Below are 22,757 nucleotides of genomic sequence, written 5' to 3' on the forward strand. Positions count from 1 at the left end.
ATTTAAAAATTATGAAAAGAAAGTTAAGTCCATAAAGTAAAAAGTATATGTTACGGGGTAAGAGAATATATGTTGAAAAAAACTTTTAATTCAATAATTAAGAAAATATAAAGTTATAAGATGATATAATATTCATCATTTTATATATATGGGTGAATTATCAAAACTCTTACATTTATTCAATACATATAAAAATCATCCCGTATCTTTGAAGCATACTTCACAAACAGGTAGCATATGAGAGATCTACAAGTCATTAATTAATAACTGAACATTAAATATCAAAGTTAAAATCTCTTTAAGAATTTTTATACATGCGAATAGAATAAGCTACGCCGTTGTACAGCAGATGAAAACGATCAAAGAATCACAGATGAAACCAATAAAACGTAACCTGTAGTGTTGATGGCATCAGCAGAACCTGAGCCTCTCTCTCTCTCTCCATTCACAAGAGTGATATATATATATATATATATATATATATATATATATATATATATATATATATATATATATATATATATATAAAAATCTAACAACTAGGAGACCTTTTGGCACAACGAGCAAACGAAATCCGAAGGCTATGCCTTGATTTCTTGCTGTTAGATAATGTTTGTGGTTTGCCCATGTTTTCCTTCGGGTTTTTCAGAACACAAACATTGCCATCGCATGTGTATTTTTGAGATTCTTCAGGTGAGCCCTCGGAGAAGCACCCGAAGATGTTTGAGAGGTACATAGCTATTGAGAATAATAACAACTAATGATCGGAAATATACAATAGAATTGACTCTCAAACGATTATGTGATGCCACCCCGTTCTGTATATATAGTTGCGGTAATTGCGGCCACTAGGCATATGTAATTAATTAATGTATGGTCAAGGTTGGCTTGCCGCTTCAAAAATATGTGTTCCTTATTTGTTTATCAATATTTAGGGTCACGCGTTGCCTTCATTCAGGGAAAGTCTCACATTACATGGTCAAATGGTTTATTAGTATCAAAACGTGTTGGATTATTGATTGCTTATTTTTCCGCGTGTGTTAACATCTTCCATTTTAAATTGCTTGCTTTCTAGAACTGCTAGTATTTTTTTTAATCTTATTCTGCCTCTGATATACAGCTTGGTGCACATATATATTCATCTATTATATGAATAAGATAAACATAGGGATTCATTTAAGATAAATTATTCTCATATCATGTCAGAAAGTGGGTTTAAACTTTAATTTAACCCTACAGATTAACTTGTAAGATAAGAATTGTTCTCCACTTACATGATTTATCTCGACATTATCTTTATCTGATGTTCAATATGTTTCATTTTTTTTTTTCCGTCACGTGAAACTTTTACCACACCCCTCTATCTAGATATGACCACAAAGTTAAAAATGAAAATGCTATAGCAACTAAATATACTTGTCTAGGAAATAAAAAGTAAGAAAAAAATGTTATAACAACTGAATGTACTTGTCTAGGAAATAAAAAGTAAGAAAAAATAATAATTATTATATCGAAACATAAAAATCATATAAAGTACTCGTTAGTTAATTTAAGGATAATGGTTCCGGAGTCTTCATTAATATTTTTTTTTCAGAAGAAAAAAAACAAATGTAAGATATGTTTTTTGGGTCGTGAAATATATATGATTTAGCAACAAATACAATATGTTTTCGTTAATGACGGTAAAAAAATCTCTCAAAATTCGAAAGCAAAAAAAAAAAGACAAATATTTGCGACGTTGTATGTAATGCATGCCGACGACTAGTAACCTTGCAAGGGGTCAAAGCACGTGGATTGCAAAACAACTCAACTAACCCATGGCAGTATGATACATTGACATGGTCAAAATTGAGTTCAAAAGACAAAAGCTAATATACATAGGTATTGGGAACTCCAAATTTAAGAAATGAAGTTTTACCCACTCTGATCAACAGGCATCGATCGCTGTTCGTTGAACAGTGCACCCGTCAAATGTTCGATTGAACTAGTATTCAAATCTTCATATTCAGTATTATTAGATAATTAATGAATAGCATAATTTTGAATCTCTTGTTCAAATGCAAGAGTAGAGATAAGAAAATGTTAATCCATGGAGGATTAATATAGCTTTAAATATGTAAAGAAATGATACTAAGGAGAACATTAAATTAGAATCAATAAGCTACTAAAATTCATTAGAATTTCTTGCTAACAAAGAAACAAATTCTTCGTTATAAAGTTTTCCATTCTCAGTTGATCACGTGCATTATTACAATTTTATAAAAGGTTTTTATTGTTTCATTTTTAATCTTAAATTAAGGTAATTGAATATAAACGCATCCCTCCCAAAATATTATTTTAAATAAGTAAACGAAATAAAGTATGGAATTTTCAAATATTTTTAATTTCATAAAATCTATTAAACATAAAAAAATACAAACAAATTCAAATAAATTTATTGAGAAAAAAATATATTTTTACCCTTTTAAATAACTTATTGACTAGAATAAGTATAAGGTAGATGAATATATATAATTTCAAAAACTTTTAAATGTGAGGGAGATACTTTGATGTTTGATTATGCACAAATTTGTGAATACATGTGTGATAAAATTGCATTATGATTACATGATAATTCCTGAATTCTTAAATCTTTTTCATTCGGCCGATTTCATGTTAATTATCAATGGTGATAGGTCTCACATTGTGGAGGAAGCCTGTTATGTACGACTTGAGGATGTTACCTACATTGCCATTGTTTTTCTTGATCATTGATGGCCGCCCCATATAGTACTACTAGTAGTAACAGGGTTGGGAAATAATGAAATTTCAAATTAGTACTTTTTTTGCAAAAATGCGGAAATATCCAAAAGATGTGGACTCCGTTAAAATGAAGGTCATATATTAAGAAAAAAAATGTCCTTATCATATTGACACTTAGTGACTTTATATAATATTTTACATATGACTTCAAAAAAAAAAATATTTTACACTAATAAAATACAATTTGATCTTTTATTTTATACTAATAATAATGCATCATTTTAACCTAAATTCACAAGTCTAACACATTTTAAAACATAAACTAATCAATTTTTTAAATAAAAATCAATTATAATACATTTAATTATTAAAATAAACCTAATTAAATTAAGTATTTATTTTTTTTATAAAAAATACACGTTGGGAATTCCGCATTTGAAAAGCCAAACTCCATTTGTACTCCACATACAGTAAGACTGATTTGCTTGTACATTAGTTTTCTTTTAATTTTTTTTTGAACAATCTGCTTTTTTTTTATTAAATTGGCAACCTGATCCAAGCTGATTTGGTTCTAGTTATGATTAAAATTAAGCAAAACTAAACCAAACAAAATCGACTGGTTTAGATGGAAAGACCATCTAAACCAAACTGTGGCTACCCCTGGGGCCTAACAGTGAGACCTACTGCATGTTTGGTTGGGTGTTTACACCAGTAAACATGCGTAACCTTATACTTAAAATACTAGCTTCTCCGTGCATGTTTGGTTGGGTGTTTACACCAGTAAACATGCGTAACCTTATACTTAAAATACTAGCTTCTCCGTCAATTTAAATATCTGAACGTGGATTTGTAGGAAAATGATATCTTAAAAGCACATCCAAACACACTATTGGATTTTTTTTTTCTATCGCTATTTCACGCACACACAAAATGCATAAAAAGTTCATTAGAACCTTGTTTGGCCAGAAAACTAACACAATAACACTTTTTTTTTATCAGTAGAATAACACATAGGCTACCCGCACATTGAACGTGCTGAATAATAATCTCCTAATCCCTTTTAACTAGTGCCTGAATATTATTGATTCTGCCCAACATGAAATTTTAATAGAATTTTTTATTTGAATTAAGTTCCAAACTAATTAAGACCTAACAATATATAGAATAAGATTGAAATTGTCTGATTTGTTAACATGACAATGACATCAATTTTTATATTATATATAATTAAGTCACAAACTTGATAAAATATATAATTACAATTAAAATATATTTATAATAAATAAGTAAAAAAAAATATAATTTAGGTAAAACATTGTGTATTAAATTAAGTCAGAAAGTTCAATCATTAATAACTACGGGTAAAGTTAGTGAGACAGATAAGTCATAAACATTACTAATTACAGTTGGCTTATTTTTAATTTGGTGTACTGTTTGATTAGATGATGTCACAAAATATTTTGTAATGTAATATCAAATATTGAATTTTGATACTTAAAAAAAAATCATCTTAAATTTTGTGTGTATATTTGTCATAATCACATTACATATCACAAATAGTTAAATTGATAAAATTTACCACTCGCTTTAAAGTTGTGTACTTATGTGGGTGCATTGATCCTCCAAAATAAATATACTAATAGTCAACTATGAAACTTTAGGGACTTTTAAATTGAAAAACTTGGAAGTTTTGAATCCATAACTTGATCTCTCGGAGGGTTATGCACCTGTAGCTGGCTTCTTTCCATCAATGAACAAGCCCATGGTTTTGAACCACCGCATCAGATTTCGATGTTCCTTCACATATAGCCATGCTTGAAGAAATTTAAAGAGGCTCTCGTTCACTCCTCTCTCCTCAATGTAACTGTGAAACGCATCTCTCATCTTTTCATCTAGTTCTCTGTCATTTACAGAAAAGACAGTCAAAACTATATAAAAAAAAATGCCTGCTGCACAAAACATAAGAATTTCCAAGCGAAATTTAACAGGTATATGATAAAACACAAAACGGGCATTCTAGGACAACACGCGTATTCGCATCTTCCAAAAGTAAGAAATTTTTTCTTCTCCCAAAATGCAAAACACAATTCCGCAGTTTCTTCTCCTTAGTCCAGCCTATCTTTTCTCACCAGGGAAAGAACATCAAAATGAATCAATCACATCATATCATTGACGTTGACCTTAATTAAACACTCACAATTGAGTTCCAAAACGAAATGAAGTAACTCGCACGGTAGAGATATTTTCAACAATAGTTATTACTATAAAAAAAAACAAGAGTTCTGAGTGGAGGGCATTCTACTTCATCTCCATTCTTTTAATCCAAAATTCCTAATGTCTACAAAAAATTTCAATGCTTCTTCCTACCTATATGTACTATTTTGGTCATATCACTAGTTAACATGAGATCTCCAAGACACATGCTTACCCCGGGGATTACACATAACTTATAGCTTGCAAGATTGAATATTTGTAGGTGATCCAATAACAACACCTGATAGCGAGTACAATCACTAAGATTCCAATGCCATCTTAGAACTTCAAAAGATAACTCATGCAATAAGTATTGTTCCCCACTTAAATCATATCACCAGTAAACGTTGAATCTCTGTCCATGTTTGATATATCTTTTTCCACCTTACACTTTCACATACTCTAGAGATTGCAATGACATTAATTTAAGAGTTTAATGGTGATGCATGAACTGTGTATAGTTTTGTAAAAATCGTGATTTGTGATTGGATGATGATGTAAAACTATTTTAAACTATGAGTGCATACTTTTTTTCTTCTTAATTTAATTACCAATCTCCAGACCTACACTACAGAAGCATAAACCCTAAACAAAGAAAAATTGAGAGCAAAGAGGACAGAACTGACGCAAAAACAGGGCCGGTGTATTGGGAGGGGATGAGGAGGTAGCCGGAGTCCTGGACCTTGGGCCTCATGGAAACAGAGTGAATCCCAAGAGCATCCTCGTACAAACCGCAGAGGAAAATCAAGGATTCGTTCTGCTGAGGTTTGGAGACGTCGACGTGGATGAAGAGCTGGTCGATGGCGGAATCCTCGTCCTCGGGGGTCAACAACCGCATGACATAGATGCTCACCTCTTCGTCGCCGTAGCTGCGCTTCAGAACCGGACCGTGCGAGTCCAGAGCTCCCTTCACGATCGTGAACGGCGAAGGAGGACTCACTTTCTGCTAGGCACGTGCCACTCTCACGTGAGTTAGTCAATGTCTAAACCTAAAGTAAAACCCTAGCACACTAACAGAGTGAGAGAGAGCTTACAGGGGGCATGTTCATTTTGGCGACTTCTTGATAGTGATCCTTTAGAGAGCGGAGGAGCATTGAGTTCACGGCGGAGGAGATGCCGCCACCTCCCGACGAATATGGCCGCCGGAGAGCACCCACGGCGCCGACCAAGGCTCTCTTCCACATTTCTCTATCTTTCCTTCAATTCCTGCGCTGTGAGATTGTGTTGTGGCAGCAGCTCAACCCAACTGAGACTACTCAACTCAAACATTTCAACAAAATTATATTAAGAGTTTAATTTATTAATTAATCACAAAAATTTTAATTACAATTTTTAGTATTTATTATAAAATCTAATTATCTTATTATGTATGTATAATTTATTTTCAAAGAACAAAAACCATTTTTTAGATGTTTTTTCAACAAATTGTTATGATTGTGAAAATAATAAAATTGACAATTTTATTATAAATTAAAGTTTGATACTACTACTAGTATTTAGTATTAGAAGTTATTAAATTTTATTTTCTCATTTTTTTCTATATAATTCATTTTTTAATATAAAATTAATTAATATAAATACTTTTATATTTTTTAGGCTAATTATTTTTTAGTATATGCTATTAGAATAAAAGGAACTAAAAACAACTTTTCAAAAATTTAAGCAACTAATAAAAATGTATTTTATTTTGAAGAATTAAAAAAATTATTATCCAAATTTAAATGATTAAAAATATATTTAAGTTTTTTTAAAAAAAAACTATTCTTTTAAATTAAGATTACGTAATAATTATTCTTTTATTAACATTGAGAGAGACTACTTTTATTTTTATTCAGTAGAAGAATTACAAGAATGATCAACCATGATAACCCTACCGCAAAAGTAGCCCATGAAGAAAAATGCTCTTAAGTATGTCTTCGATAAAAAAATGTCCTTATGATTTAATATTGTATTATTACTTGACAACATACATAGTTATATTAAGAATTGTGCATCGAAAAGTATTTTTTATCAATATTATTTAAACAATATTCATTGGATTAAAAATAATTTTCTCGTAAATGTAACTAAACATGAATCAATTTATTTAAACATGTTTAACAAAGAGCAGTTATATTTAAACATCATTCTACAGAAAACTTTTACCATTCAACAGTACGATCTTTACAAATTTGACATGTTCTTTTGCATTACAAAGTGTCCAAACACAAGCTAAAATCAATTATACGAAATCAAGTTTATTGAAAATGAATATAACAAGCTCCAATTCGCACACATAATGTATGTTTGATTTGCAATTGGAATTGTTGTAACACACATTCTAATGCAAATCCAACAAATAAAAATAAAATAAAAGCACAAATAAGGATCCTGATGCATTGACAAAATGACTTATGCCTCAAACGTAATTTTATAACAGAAAATCAAACATGCACAATAATTGTGCTTAAAGCCTGTTTGCATCTGACTCAAATCAAAATTTTAGTTGCAGCTAAAAATTTTGCTTTGGAAAATTTGTGTCTTCTCCGTTTGAGATATTTCAAAACAGGGTATAAATTGCCAGACACTGTCCTTTTCCTCATCAACCATTCCCATAACAGTCGATTATAAGCAGTTTTGACAGAACAGCCATGCATCACACCATTCCACAAAACAAGGCCCCTCTCAGCAGAAGCACCGTTAGGTAGCAGTACCACATCACACCATGCAGAAGGAATCCTTCATCCTTTTGAATCAAGAGCTTCTTCCAAAGCAATGATGTTGGAAAATTAATTTTGCATTTCCACAATAAATGGAACAAAGCAACAGGCAATCATATTTCTTCCATAACATGGGCAACTGAACAATTTTCATTTCATGAGAAACCTCAAACAAGGCACAAATTGAAAGCCCTGATCTTTCTGACTTGTCAAAGGAGACATCTTAAGATTCAAAATCTGTATGACCAACAACTTCTTACTATATACAGAAGAAGTTAATAATGCTATAAGTACATTTTGGGGCAACTGAAAAATACATGTGATGTGAGAACTCTATGAGCTTCGGCCATGAAGGGACTTGCTTGCTTGTGAGGCTAAGACCATTGCCTTGGCTCTTGTGCTCATCAGCATCAATTCCCTCACTGCACGACGCTGATGTTGCCGGGCATTTTTAGCTCGCTTCGGAGCTAATCGGTTATCCCTTTCCACAAATGCAAGTCTGAATTTTTCGGCTACTGATAATTCAGTGGAACTTGAAGATGGAGAGATGGGCTTCAATGCAAACCCATGCATTGTCCATGTTCTGGGATCAATGTCCTTGACAACTTCATCATCCAATATGATATTTTGTAATGCTTCCCGAGGAACCTCAGTTCCCTTAAACCCAAAGGGTGATGACTTAGGATTTACTACAACACGTGGGCACTCAGTGGAAAAGTCCTCTAAAGAATTTTTATCAATGTTTGGCTGCAAATAAAATAAAATAATCACTTCTTGAAGAAATGTCGGCCATGAAAAAATATTAAACTACTAGCAACTTCTATTTTCTATATGCAATGAGAATCAAAGAAAAATCCTTATCCATCCATCATGCCTATTTTTCCTAATTCTCACTCCATCCCCATTGGCTGGAGGAAGTGCAGCATATGTGTCTCTACAGCAACCAATGCTATCATAAAAACAAAGACATCAAACTACGAAGGAAATAAATGAATTTTTGCATTTCAGTAAGGACAAAAATTAGCATTCAATTACAAATTAGACAGAAGTTTTCAAGTTCATACCCATACTAGCCACCTGAGTGATTGTGCCCCACTAGCAATTTCTTTTGTATCAAGCTCCTCCCAAGAATCCTCCTCCACATAATCATCAAACTTTGGTTTAAATATACCCAAGCATCTTCGTGCAGTGTTGTCAGTCCTTGGACACCCTCTGCAATATTAATTATGGTTCATTGCCTGTTATGAGTTTTGTAATGATGTAATCCCAGTCAAGACACAGTCTTGTATCCAATAAGATTATAATTGATTAGACAAAAAACTGTGTAATAAAGTAGGAAATTACTACCATGAAAACACCAAAAAAAGAAAAGAAAAGAAAAAAGCACCCTAAACAATTTTAAAATTACATGATTTTCCACCTTTTTAATTTAATTTGATTTTTTTTAAAAAGAGAGAATAAAAATAAAATAACTTTCCCAATACCTACAACTTCCCAAGTTTCGGATAACATTTCCTTCGTGAGAATAGACATCAAATTTTTTATATCAAAGCCAATTTTTGGCATTATAAATAAATAAGTAAATATGTTTTGATCATCTTTAGAAGAGAACTCAATTTACATATCCTAACGATAAAAGTATGATGGATACAATAGTAACAAGAACATGGTACCTAAAGGGCCCATTGAAGCAAAAGTACAAGTTTTCAGATTATGTCTTAAATGATAGACAAAATACAGTTTAAAACAAAACAATGAACAAATTGCATTAACAAAGAAATAAAACTTAAAGTGGATAACACAAGATATGTACCCGCATCTCAATGTCTCCAATAAGTGGCAGTGCTTCACAAGCTCAGATATACCATTAGCAGTAATTTTGGTGCACCGGCTGCAAATAGTCTCAATATATCAAGTGATTCTGAAAGAGAGAGAAGTATAATATAAAAAACACACTACAACACTACAAAAATGTTTGTTAGCATCACATCAATCCTACAATATGCTAACCTCAAGGCAAGTTGTTGACGGACCAAAAACAAGGTGAAGAAAATTAATAATAACCACATCCAGTAGAAGTAAAACCATGAAATACAATTAAAATTACAATGGAAGAGGAAGATCTAAGCATAAAACTCAATCTGCATTCATCACTCACTTCTAATAAACTCATGATATAGTTCAAACAGCAAAATATTTTATCAAAATGTGCCTACCAGCTGGTCCATTGAATGGGACATATGACATGCTCTTGTAGCATCAAGTAAGCTTCAGAGTTAAGACTACAAGCTAGAGCATATTGCATGAAATGTCTTCCGAAATTTGAATATACATGAAAAGACTAAATATTATGAAAATTCTTGTTTTTTCAGCTTATTTATTCTCATTTCTCAGACATCAAAGATTGATTGCATTACAATTAAAGCATAGTAATTGTTTCATTTTTAAAATAAAATAAAAAATTATAGTTCTATACCTTATATCTAGAGCTTTAATGAATCTACATACTTCAGCTGCTTTTATCAAGCCAAAATCAGAGACATCTGAGCCAGAGACATCAAGGATTTCCCAGGAAGTATCAGCTAATGCGATCAGGATATCATCATTCAACAATTTTCTTCTTCTAGCAATAGCTGCCACTGCTATCTGTCATTAAGCATAACTAACTTCTTTATTTGTATTGTAAGTATGTATAAAGTACATGATGCAGGATGAAAGATTCTTTTTGTTCTTTTTTGGGGGAAGACACATTATAATCAAAGATTTTTAACAAGGGATAAACAAAGAAGTGTTTAGGACAGTGAGCGGAACACAAGTTTCAACCACTTAAGAATATTAACCGGGTGCCTCAACAAAGGATATTTCTTTAGCAAAGAAAGTGGGAAATCCTGGAGAAACCTTTGTTTCTCACACATTTACATTGAGAACACTATAAATTTAGAATTTCACTAGTTGACAAGTATGAGCATTAGGATAAATGACTTATTAAAGGATTTGAAGAATCAGAATCATTCTCTAGCAACCTACCTTTATATCAGCTGGCAAGTTGATAGCAATTTCACTCAAATCTGCAATAATATCCTCCAAATGTCTTCCAAGAACTCCAATGCAAAGGCTGACCAAACTCGGAGGCTTTGTCTTCATAGGCAGTAATCCTGCACAAAAATTTCTCGAATAATTTGTTAATGCCTATTATGTGGCACATGCTTATGAAAAAATAACCGGTGCATGGTACCACCAAGGTTTAAACCCTAAGATCTCATTTAAACTACCGAAACCTCTCACAACTAACACCCACCTAGTGTCTCCTTCAAAGAAAACAAATTTTACTCATTCTATTCAGGGGCAAAACTCAAACTGAGCTTCCATTTTCAGCATAATCCAGTCATACAAACACAGAGTCTAAGGTCAAAACCAAATTAAACAATGAGCACTTGCCACAAAACCTGGCAACATGATCAAAACTGAAACCAATCGCAATAAAAGGCCCAAATGAGTGTTTAAGTGTTTTTTGTTTGTTTTTTGAAGTTTTCTACTTAAAATTATCACAGAAACAAAGAACCACTGCATTTCAGAGTTAGTATTGTTTTGTCAACGGTCTTTCAACTTCAATTGATCCCCAAAACAGAGCAAGTGCAATTGATCATGGGGCACTGAAAGGTGAAAGCTTTACATAAACATAACACCCCATCTCTAAAATACAAAAGCAGATTGAAAGAGAGAAAAAGGGGTTTAAAAAATACCGGGAAATTGAGGGTGGGTGATTGAAATGGAGGACTTGGATTTGACGTTGGATGGAGGATTCAAATCGAGATTTTGCAAAGAGGTCGCTAATGCCTTGGCACCTTTACCTTTATCCATCCAAAATCAAAATGAAGAACGATGTAACAGAACGTGCCCTTACACAATACCTCCTCAACTCTGAGGAACCAATTTTGACGGTGTTATCAACTTATTCTAATCTCTCTCTCTCTCTTTCTTTTGTTCTTGCGACCTCCTTTGGCAAAATTAATTATTTTCTGTATTAATTTTAATATATTGTTGCCTATCGATTTTGTTAAAAAAATAAGTAGTACGGTTACTACGGTATGCAGTACATTTTTATTTTTATATAATAAAAAGTTATAACAAACTAATACTTTTCAATATATTAAAATTTATAATAAGTAAATATTTTTTAAATATATATAACTTATGTTTAAATTGATAATAAAAAATTAAATTATAATATAAAGTTATTTTTTTAACTATTGTTATGTTTTTTTAGAAGAAAAAAACTGTTAAAATCTAATTGAAAGATAAGGATTACAAAAATGGTATATTGAAATAGACGAGCAGTTAAAATGATTAAGTATATATATAATTATATAGGGATTTTAAAAAGGGTGATTTGAGATTATTAAAATATAAATATTTCGATTCATTGCAAAAATAGTTGGTAAATATATTAGTGCTTTTTAATATAAATTATAGGTATTTGTCAACTCATCTTTGGGGACAACTTATTCAAAGAGAGTATTTGGATAATATGAGATAGGGGTGTTCGTGACCTAACTCATTTTACTAACTCAACCTTTTCATTCTTAAAGGATTTTTTTTAATGAGAGAAGTTAAAGAAATTAGATCAATTTGTTTTAAGGATAGATTTAGAGTTATATTTTAGGTCATTTCAACCTAGTCCAATGTCATTTTTTTAAAGTATAATATTTTAAAAAAATAATTATATATTGATAATACAACTCCTTAATTAAGAATAAATAATATTTTGTTTGATATTCTATTATATTTATATTATTTATTTTTAAAAAATATTATAAAATATATTTTAATTATAATTATATACTTCTTTAATTATGTAACCTTAATAGTATTAATATGTCAACAAGTTAAGTTTATCCAAGTTTATTTCATATATATTTGGCTAATCTTAATCCAATTGGCATGGGTTAGAAACTTAAAATTCATAAAAGTTGTTTAGTGAGGAATAAATTTATTTTAATTTTCTTTAAAATATATTTTAAGACGATTCTAGGTTCAAGAATCAAATCAGAATTGATTATTCTAAGACGATTATTTTTGTGAAAATCATCTTAAAATATATAACTTTTCTAAAACAATTTTATAAGAACTGTCATAGAAATTTTTTCAATAAATTTAATTATAAAGATAATTTAAAACCGTATTTAAAAATGTCATGAAACCGATATAGAATCATCGTTTTGCATCTGCATCTAGAAATAAAGTATAATTATTTGTTTCATACTACAGCATTAGTGATGATATATAGGACAGATTAAACTCATTAAGTATTAAATATTTCAAAAGTAGGTTTGGTTTGTTACAATCGGCAAAAATTAAACATACAATTGTCGTATCTCGTTATTAAATTAGTTAGGCTTTTTGTCAAGTGGGCAGCTGTCCAGCCTACTTAATTAGAAAACGAGATTTTTTTAGAGTTTAATTTTTATGTAGTACTAGTATAAAATATTTATATTATTAATTAATACTCCAATTATATTTTTTTCCATTATATATAAATATAAATGCTCTTTTAGATATTTTTAAAAATATAAGTTATTAATATTTTATGTATTTTGGTGTTTTATAATCATTCAATATTTTTTATTAATCCCTTATTTATGTTATTTATGCTTTTCATATGAATTCCCATTTCAGTTAGTAAAAATGAAACTCTCCGTTTAAAAAAAAAATCAGGTTCATTCTGATTCGAACGTAATATAAACATATTTATGTACTTTTGTTTAACAATATAAAACTTTGAAATAATTCCTTTATTTTCTTATAAAAGATTTTAGTGAAGACGACATTACTTCAATTCACAGTAAACAAAAAATTCTAAGCCCAAAGAGCATTCATAAAAAGATAACAAGTGGGAATTTGAATTTATGACTTGAAAGATAAACTCAGTTTCATTTCATTGGACTTGCTTGAGGTTTTTTTTTCTTCCAATAATTCATGGCATAGTATAAAAACTTATGATCAACTAATTTAAGTTTAATTTCTGTTGCCTTTATCTTATCCTTTTAATAAAAGTTAAATTTTAATATAAGAAAAATAATTTTATAGATTACACTTCAAACTCAAACTCGCGAAACACGTTTAAAATACAATAATTATTTATGTGTCTAATACTTAAAGGGGACTTTTTAGTTTTTAGGTAACACATGAACGTTTGATAATTGGCAAGCATTGACAAGGACAAAACTCAAAAAAGTATATGGCCTTCGTTGTCATTGGGAAGAACGTGTTACATAACTCTTTCATTTCATATAGGTGTGGTGTGCTATACTTTAAGATAACGTAGTGAGCCAATCTCACTTGCCTAGGCGAGTTAAATAAAAATGCGGGTAAAATCTATTTTTTGGTTCTTGTATTTTTATTTAAAATTAGTTTTAGGTTCTGTATTTTCAAATTGATTATTTTGATCTTCAAAATTTTAAAAATATGTAAATTTAACTCCTTAACAGCATTAACAGTACGTGTTAAAGGAAAAGGACTAACTCTGCATATTTTTCAAAATTTGAAAACCAAAATGGTTGATTTGAAATTATAAAGATTAAAACCTGTTTTTTTTTTTTAAAGTGTGGAGACAAAAAAAAACATATTTTGTCCTAAAAATTATATGTTTGACTCATTTCGGAACTAAGTAAATTGATCCGCTAAAAATAAAAAAATATTAAATAAAAGAAATTTTGAAAAAAATCATTAAAAATAAATTTAAATGTTACAAATTATTTATTAATTTTAATTTTATAATAAATATCCTACATACTAATAGTATAAAAAGATATTAATTTAAAATTACAATAATTATTTTGATATTCATACGTAGTATAGCTTCTTAATGATTAATAGTTTTACAGTAATAAATTTATAATTTCAAATTCTTAATTTTAATTGTTTAATAGAATAAGAATTATTGTATATGTGGAAATTTTTTTACTTAGTGTCTACTCATATATATGGTCAACTATATACATTTTTAATTCACAAGTGATTAAGGGTAAATTAATATAATCGTTTATATTTATCCATGTGTTAATATTAATCACTTTTAAGACCCAATTAATTATTATTAATTAGGTAATATTAGTGTTTAAGAGGATATTTAGTTTGGTTGTTTTTTGTTTTTATTTTCACTGGAAATAAAAATAATAATGAAAATGTGTTTGGTTAGATTTCTGTTTTCATTTTCAATAAAAATATTTTTTCAAGCGAATCAAAAATTTGAAACAATAAAATCTCATTTTTAGTGTTTTCAGTTGAGATCAAGAATCTCATTTTGAGTACAAGAAATATAATTTTAAACAAATTTAAAAATATATTTCATTTTGAAAATACATTTTTAGTAGAAAACAAAAAATTAAATCAAACATCTTTTTCTATTTTAAAAATAAAAACAATTTTAAAAAATAAAAATGTAAATCAAACATACCCTAACATAACTAACTATATATATATCTAACTTTATAAAAGAAAAACATAACTTTTTAGGTAACTTGAACAGTTGAACGTGCTTTAACCAACATAAAGTTAGCAGCTCAATTTGACAAAAAAGAAAAAGAAATAGCAGCCTAATTTCCCTATCTATTTAAGCCTAGTTCTTATCTTGAACAGTTGAACGTGCTTTAACCAACATAAAGTTAGCAGCTCAATTTGTCAAAAAAAAAAAAAGAAATAGCAGCCTAATTTCCCTGTCTATTTAAGCCAAGTTCTTATGCCCATTAATGCAGTGAGAGTCACCTCTCAAATTGAATTCCTAGCTAGTACTTAACATAATGCAGTGAGATTCACACTCCCAACGCTTCCTCTTTCTCCCTTAAATATCTTCATTCATCTCAACACCACCACCACTTCCCCACTTTTGTTACTCAGTATGCTTGGAGCCCTTCTCCTCAACGCCAACTTCAAGATTCATTTCTCACTCATATCATGCCAAGCCCGTGTCCCCTTACCCGTCAAGCCCGCACCGCTCAGAATGCCCTCTCCCCACTACCCCCACTGGGCCTCCTTGCAGGCCGACATTGAAGCCCACCTCAAACAAACCATTCCCCTCAAAGAACCCCTCGAGGTCTTCGAGCCCATGCTCCACCTCGCCTTCTCCGCCCCCCGGACCACCGTCCCGGCCCTATGCCTCGCCGCCTGCGAGCTTGTCGGCGGTCACCGCCAACAAGCCATGGCCGCGGCATCGGCCTTGTTACTCAACCTCGCCAATGCACACGCCCATGAACACCTAACCGACGGGCCCATGTACGGCCCCAACATAGAACTCCTCACCGGGGACGGGATTGTTCCGTTCGGGTTTGAGTTGCTGGCGAGGCCCGACGGGCCAGCAAGTGCGAGCCCGGAGCGAGTCCTACGTGTGATGATTGAGATATCACGTGCGGTGGGTTCGGTGGGGTTGCAAGACGCGCAGTACGTGAAGAAAACGTTGTGGGACGGTGGTGAGGAGGTGCAAAACGTGGAAAGCATGCAGCGCTTTGTATTGGAGAAAAGGGACGGTGGGTTGCATGCATGTGGGGCTGCGTCTGGTGCCATCTTGGGAGGTGGGAGTGAGGACCAAATTGAAAGGTTGAGAAATTTTGGATTTCATGTGGGGATGATGAGGGGAATGCTACAAATGGGGTTCATGGAAAAACATGTGCAAGAGGAGAGACATCTTGCACTCAAGGAACTGCAATTTTTCATGGACAGAGATGTTCATGTTATTTCTAGTTTTATTTATTAATTTCTAGCCACTTTTAAGTTTTCTATATATCTGGAATCTCAAGTGGGTTGTTGTCCATCTTCATATGTACGGAACATGATCAACTGTGCGGTTCATAGACAATAATTGCACGATCATGTGTTTCAAATTAAATCTGATGGTATATATAGCAGAAGTTTTTAACTTATATTTTACTTCATAATTTAATGTGTAAAATTTATTTTCAAGGATAATACTTTTTAGTACGAAAAATAATATACCAAATATTCACCGTGTTTTTACATCAACCACGCTATTTTATTTTTTCCTTTTATAACTTCCAATTAATTCCAATAGAAAATATGCACGAGTATTCGCGCGGTTTATTATTATTATTTTTTTTTTTTGCACTAAACAGCAGGACTCTATTTTTAATGCTATTTGAGATTCATGCTTATGCAGTTGAAAATTCAAACTGATCCATATATATGTAATAATCCTATTTTAGTGAATTAAATACAAATTAAACTGATTGTGTGTGTTTTAATTATTTCTTATAAGCGTGAAGAAACACTTAGTTACCTAAACTCAACTTGAACCAGACGACGTTTATTTTTAATTATCAGTAAAAGTATTAATATTAAGGGGTACTAAGAGCTACCCCAACCCTTTTACAAAAAAATGTACTCATCATCCATGTAGGTATAAAGCCAAAGTTGATGTCGAAACCCGTTTTCTTAACTTCATCCATGCAAGTACTAATTCAAATTAATAAGAGTAGTCAGAATAATTGAAAAAATATATTTAATAAGAGTAGAAATTTTGTAGAATACATGCACTTTTATTTATGGCAACCCTACTTAGTCAAAGGAGAATTTTGTGGATTAATAGTACCGGGTCTATCTAATTTGATGCTGAAAATGCTTGGTCCTATGTAGGCATTTTAATGGCATTCTCTTTTAACATGAGAAATAGAGAAAGTGGGGAGGAGACTCCAATCTTCATACAGTTCGATGGAGGTAGATCTAATGTTCCTTTTTTGTTGTGAGGAGAGAAATAAAGTGGAAACAAATAAGATGTTAGGTTGTTAGAAACTTAACCTACCAGAGTTATTCTTGATGTAATATTAATAATTTTTTTCTATTTATAATGATTTCAGTTTACACATGTATCTATTTATACTCTAACTAAGATCCCTCGAGTGAAAAAGTTTAATTTATTTATTTTTCTCCCATAGTGATAACTTTATTTAGATAGCATTTCCTAATTCTATTAGAAAATAACATTTTCTAACGTTACCCTTAAAACTTATCATACAAATGAGTGATCAAACCATAAGGAATGATACTAAGCACAAGAAAGGATAATGCAAAACTAATATTATTAAATAGATAAGAACAAAAACTAAATAAAAAATAATTGGCTACCAAGTTTCCAACAAAGAAGATTTAGTTTCTCATTGTCATAAAAGGTTTTACAATTGCAAGAGAAAAATATTTAGTAAAGGAAAAATTTGAGGAAGGAAATGAAGGGAAAGAAGGACTCTCAATGATTATTTTTCCTTCTTCTAGCCTTTACTTTCTATAAAGAATTGTATTTTCTTGAATTTTTTGTCTGTTTTTCCTTCTTTTCTCTCCTTCTTTTATAGAAACAGATCAGCTTAATTTTCACACAACCTTCGTGCTGAGCGTGCTTATCACACTTAGCAAGTATGACAGTAATTCTTGCGCTTAGCGGGTGAATCGTGCTAAGCGACTCTTTCCTGAATTAGTGTGTTTTCCTTTATTAGCATTCACTTTCCACAATTATCCTCTTAGCGCTAAGCGCGTTATTCTTGCTAAGCCCGTGCCTCACGCTAAGTGCCTAGGACACGCTAAGGCACCTCTTCAAATTTTCAAATTACTCTTTTGGTTTTTACTTTACTCACTAAACATCATAAATTCATTAACTTTTAATATTTTCTACACAAAAACTTAAATGATATTAAAATAATAATTATTTGCACAAAAAGAAAGAAATAAGAGAAAAAATTACTAATTTTTATATAATTTAATCCCAAAACATACCTATAAATAACAATTATCACATATATAATCACTACTAATCATATTTATTTATTATAAATAAAGGTTTAGTGTAATCATGCTTAACAGACAACATTACAGTAATATAATCATATAAAAAATATTAATATACCCTTATTAATATATGTCTTATTTTATCAAATAAATGGATTTTATTGGTAAAAAAGGACACAAACATAAATGTACATTCCTCACCTTTAGGTCAAAAATTTCAAAGGAGGAACCCACCTTCACCCAATTAAATTAAATCTTGCTCACAAATCAACTCCATAAAACCACCTAAAAAACTCCATTGTTGCCCATTGTCCCTATCTTGTTGCTGACAAACACAACTTCAAGGGATGGTTTGATTGTGGGGTAGAGGTTACTATTCAATGGGAAAAAATTTAAAAATAGTGAGTCTCACACCTATTTTTTTCTTTTTTAATTCATTTTTTTCGTTTTTCTTTCAATCCTTTTTCTTCTATACAATCAAACCTACCCTAAGGATGTAAGTATACAAGGCAAAATAATCCTAGAAATATTGTCTCTACAAAGAAAAAGCTAGACAGGGCTCTAACTATAGTGACAACTACGTTAGGTGTGTGAGTTCTGATCACTGTTCCTTAGTCATTATTTTATTCCAAAAATGAGAAGTGATAAAAAAAAGTACAATTTAAATATGTAGTCTCTGTTAATATGCCAAATTAAAATTTAGATTTAGTCATTCAAAATAACTTATGTTGGATTTGATTTTTATATATTTTTTCAATGGTCGCTAACATTATTTAGTGATAGCAGGACATGTTACCTCGGTGACTATTTTATGCTAATGTCATTAATAAATGATAATAGAGACCATTCTAAATTTTTAAAAATTTATGAATTAAACCAATAAAAAATTGAAGGATTAAAACAAGAATTCACAGTACATAATAACAGTATATTTTACCAAAACTTAAATACGAGGCATTATGGGAAAAGTACAAGCATTGTGGAACCTTAGTGAAAAAGGATAGAGACAAGGGAAGGATAAAGGAAGATGCTGGGGACGGAATAGTTAACTGAAAAATAAAAAAAATAAAAAATCTGCAAAAATACCTTACTACAGTGGCACATAAAGACTTCAATTTTTTCAAATGCAAATCTATAGATTTCTAGACTCTAACAGACTAACGGCTGGTTCTTTGAAATGACCCCATAATAATAAAACTTGTGAGGAAATGGAGAGTATTCAAAGGAGGACTATGGAAGTAGGACTACTGGGGGTAAAGATTTAGATTGAAATGACTGAAATTGGGAGATAATAACAAGAGCTTCTTTCATGCTACTACAATCCAAAGATATAGGATATGCTTACACAAATTGAAAGGCGACAGTAAGGCATGGTTGGAAGGTTAATTTTACAGACTTATGAATGCAATCCTAACACTATACCGATCTGTTTACTCTATAGAAACTCTTGTGACCATAGTTTCTAAACTCCCACAACCAGAGACTATAAATCACTTTAGACACATAATCGAACCCTATAATTTTAATGTTAAGTTATTGCAAAGATTATTGTGTTACTGTTAAGTTTAGGGTTCTATAACATAATTAATTTCTCCATATAAGAGTACCTTTGTAGGAATCAGATTAATTCAAGACAAAATAGTCACGGCACATGAAGACTTTCATGCTTTGAAGAGAAGGAGCAAAGAAGGTACATAAAGAATTGCCCTAAAGCTTGACGTGAGTAAAGCCTATGAGAAATTAGAATGGACTTTCCTGGAGAAGGCTCTAATAGCATATGGGTTTCGGGATAAATGGGCTAAGTTAGTTATGGCCTTATTGTCTAGTATAACATATACAGTCTAAATGTGTTCCAAAGTCCTACAGAGGCCTCAAGCAGGAAGAAAAGAATAAATCATTAATTTCGTTTTTAAAGTATTACTGTCTCCCTTAAATAATCCATAAATTAATATAACCATTTAAATAATCCTTAAAGTATTGAATAACCATAACTTTTAATCCTTTAAGTTAATGTATTTTAGCAAAGTTTAACAACTATTTTGAAGGTATTTTTTAATATTTGGAGAACTACTTAACACAACTTTTTATACTTTTGGGATCACTTGAGTAGTTTTTTTTTAAAAAAAAAAAAATTAGAGACTATTTAGAAGAGAGTAATATTTTAAGGATGAATTGATTATTAAGAAAGCTCTTACATATGGAGATTTATTGTGAACCCCTTCTAGCCCAACTCTTTCCTACATACCTTCTATGGGAAGATTATGCTCTTATCTTTGGGATTACTTGTGCTGGAGAAGCTGTCCATATTTTTAATCTGTCTTGGGTCAAAGGATTAACTTAGCAAAGTCTAGATTAATCTTTGGCAAATATATTCTACTGCTACTAAAAGAGATATATATTATTAGTGTCTTAGGAAAAGAAGCTTGGGCAATTGTTGGTAATTATCTTGGTCTCCCAACAGAATGGGGCAGATCTAGAAATATCACTCTTCAGTGGATTAGGGAGAAGAGGAAACTCTAATCAAGGTCGTCTTACAAAGGGATTCTCTCTTATGCAATGCCTGTTATACACTTTCCTAAGTCTTTTTGTACCTTTCTAATTTCCTCAGGAGCTAGGTTCTGATGGAGGAATAAGGGTAGGAAGAGGATTGCACTAGAATAGTTGGCAAATATTGTCCTTTAGTAACACTACTCGTCTAGCAAAGTAGAATTGGTGGGCTTATAGAGACCCAAATTCATTATTTTTGTTTCATGGGTTTGGCATAGTATTCTTCAAGGCAAGAAATTTGTTAAGTAGGGTCATTGAACCATAATAAACGAGAATAAGGTAGATATTAAATAATAGTAGATGAATAAGAGTCATTAGACCCCATTCTAAGTTTGGATTATTTAGTTAAGAGAAGCTATCCTGTTGCTAAACAAATATCATGTGAAGTGAGAAGATCAATGAGCTCCTCTTCATAATTAAGGCACCCCATATAAGATTGGACATTTCCTAGGGAAGGTCTTCCATGATGCTTTTTTGGTCATAACAAACATTTTCGGTATGAAACATAGCTGTCTATGTACTATGTATGTTGTCCCATATGATGCAAGAGACAAATCAACATACTCTATTACTCTGTCCCTTGGACCTAGCTAGTTTGATTTAGGACAAAAATACAATGCTATTTTTATTTTAGGTGTGAAAGATTAATAATCTTCATTCTATATCCCTTATTTTTGTTGGATAATCAACGCTCTCACAAATAAAATTATTCACATATACAAAAATCATAAGAACACAACAAAGATTATACCTTAGAAAAATAATAACAAACACAAGAATTTAATGTGGTTCGACACCTCTTACCTATGTCTATGTAATCATCTTAAAAAATATTTCATTATCACAAAAATGATTATAAAATTGTAACTCACCCCAAATCATGTACCACTCTATAAACCCGAGTATTTCACTCAATGATTACAAGAAATGATAGCACTCTCACACAAAAATAATTTTCTCTCAACAAGTGACTTTGTTTCACAATCTCTCTTCTCACACACTCTCTCTGCATGTATTGTTTCACCATTAAATCTCTTCTCTATTTATAGTGAAGATTGTCACAAACTATAATAAATAAGTTTTCTTGAAAGTTGAAACAAAATAACTTTCAATGCATCCATTCAACTAAGGTTCATCTAATAAAATGTAATCTTTCATTTTTGCATTTAAGTCACCTAAACCTTAATGACAAAAATTTAATTCCAAATATACATGCACCTTATTTTTAACTTAAAACTTTATAATATTGTGCCACCGATATATTTGAAAAACAAGAAACAAATTGATGAATCAAAACATTACTCATTTAGTTTACATTTAATCATTGCAATCATTAAAACGATATAGTCTATGAAAACTTTTTTTATTATTAAAAACCCGATATAATGTTTATAATAAACAAAACAGTTATGAAAGTTTGAGTTATATGTCATGGCACCGTTGGAAGTTTTTTTCCCCTTTTAGTTTAAATACAAAAACTCACACGAGGTTGAATTGATTCAAAAGACACGTGAATGTTTTACAATAATAAAGAATACATGTTAGTTACCTATTTTAATTTTTTATCATTAAATTAATTTCATATATTGGGTATCACTAGAATAATTGTTCAAATTTATTCAAAAATATGTTGAAAACGTCTTGTTGGTAGTATTTGACTATTTGTTCCTCCTATAATGGCATGTAGTTTATATTTAAAGAACTCAATTAAACATGGAATCTGTCGTGAAA

General features: G+C 30.9%; 3 protein-coding genes across 3 annotated transcripts; 1 reads left to right on the forward strand and 2 right to left on the reverse strand.

Annotated features, from left to right (window-relative positions):
• Positions 1 to 4,227: 4,227 nt before the first annotated feature.
• Positions 4,228 to 6,261, reverse strand: LOC114383384 (mitochondrial acidic protein mam33-like). The gene is made up of 3 exons (XM_028343048.1): positions 6,030 to 6,261; positions 5,622 to 5,938; positions 4,228 to 4,642 (listed from the first exon to the last, which is right to left on the reverse strand). The coding sequence occupies exons 1-3, from the start codon at positions 6,177 to 6,179 to the stop codon at positions 4,462 to 4,464; spliced, it is 648 nt and encodes a 215-aa protein (XP_028198849.1). The 5' UTR covers positions 6,180 to 6,261; the 3' UTR covers positions 4,228 to 4,461.
• A 955-nt stretch (positions 6,262 to 7,216) lies between these two features.
• On the reverse strand, positions 7,217 to 11,681 carry LOC114382979 (protein AMN1 homolog). Its single transcript, XM_028342536.1, has 6 exons — positions 11,438 to 11,681; positions 10,722 to 10,849; positions 10,171 to 10,340; positions 9,508 to 9,585; positions 8,759 to 8,906; positions 7,217 to 8,441 (listed from the first exon to the last, which is right to left on the reverse strand). The coding sequence occupies exons 1-6, from the start codon at positions 11,553 to 11,555 to the stop codon at positions 8,028 to 8,030; spliced, it is 1,056 nt and encodes a 351-aa protein (XP_028198337.1). The 5' UTR covers positions 11,556 to 11,681; the 3' UTR covers positions 7,217 to 8,027.
• Positions 11,682 to 15,428: 3,747 nt separating this feature from the next.
• Positions 15,429 to 16,616, forward strand: LOC114384219 (heterodimeric geranylgeranyl pyrophosphate synthase small subunit, chloroplastic-like). Its single transcript, XM_028343879.1, has one exon. It carries the CDS (start codon positions 15,592 to 15,594, stop codon positions 16,441 to 16,443), a length of 852 nt encoding a protein of 283 aa, XP_028199680.1. The 5' UTR covers positions 15,429 to 15,591; the 3' UTR covers positions 16,444 to 16,616.
• The last annotated feature ends 6,141 nt before the right edge of the window (positions 16,617 to 22,757 follow it).

The sequence above is a fragment of the Glycine soja genome, chromosome 14, assembly GCF_004193775.1.
Source record: "Glycine soja cultivar W05 chromosome 14, ASM419377v2, whole genome shotgun sequence".
NCBI classification, from domain to species: domain Eukaryota; kingdom Viridiplantae; phylum Streptophyta; class Magnoliopsida; order Fabales; family Fabaceae; genus Glycine; species Glycine soja.

Coding starts and splice junctions, on each gene's coding strand:
- LOC114383384 (XM_028343048.1), bottom strand. CDS start 6,179: ATGTGGAAGAGAGCCTTGGTCGGCGCCGTGGGTGCTCTCCGGCGGCCA. Junction 5,939..6,029: donor CCAAAATGAACATGCCCCCT/GTAAGCTCTCTC, acceptor CGTGCCTAGCAG/AAAGTGAGTCCTCCTTCGCC. Junction 4,643..5,621: donor TACACCGGCCCTGTTTTTGC/GTCAGTTCTGTC, acceptor TGTAAATGACAG/AGAACTAGATGAAAAGATGA.
- LOC114382979 (XM_028342536.1), bottom strand. CDS start 11,555: ATGGATAAAGGTAAAGGTGCCAAGGCATTAGCGACCTCTTTGCAAAAT. Junction 9,586..10,170: donor ATTAAAGCTCTAGATATAAG/GTATAGAACTAT, acceptor GACTATTTGCAG/CCGGTGCACCAAAATTACTG. Junction 8,442..8,758: donor CACTCAGGTGGCTAGTATGG/GTATGAACTTGA, acceptor TTTTATTTGCAG/CCAAACATTGATAAAAATTC.
- LOC114384219 (XM_028343879.1), top strand. CDS start 15,592: ATGCTTGGAGCCCTTCTCCTCAACGCCAACTTCAAGATTCATTTCTCA.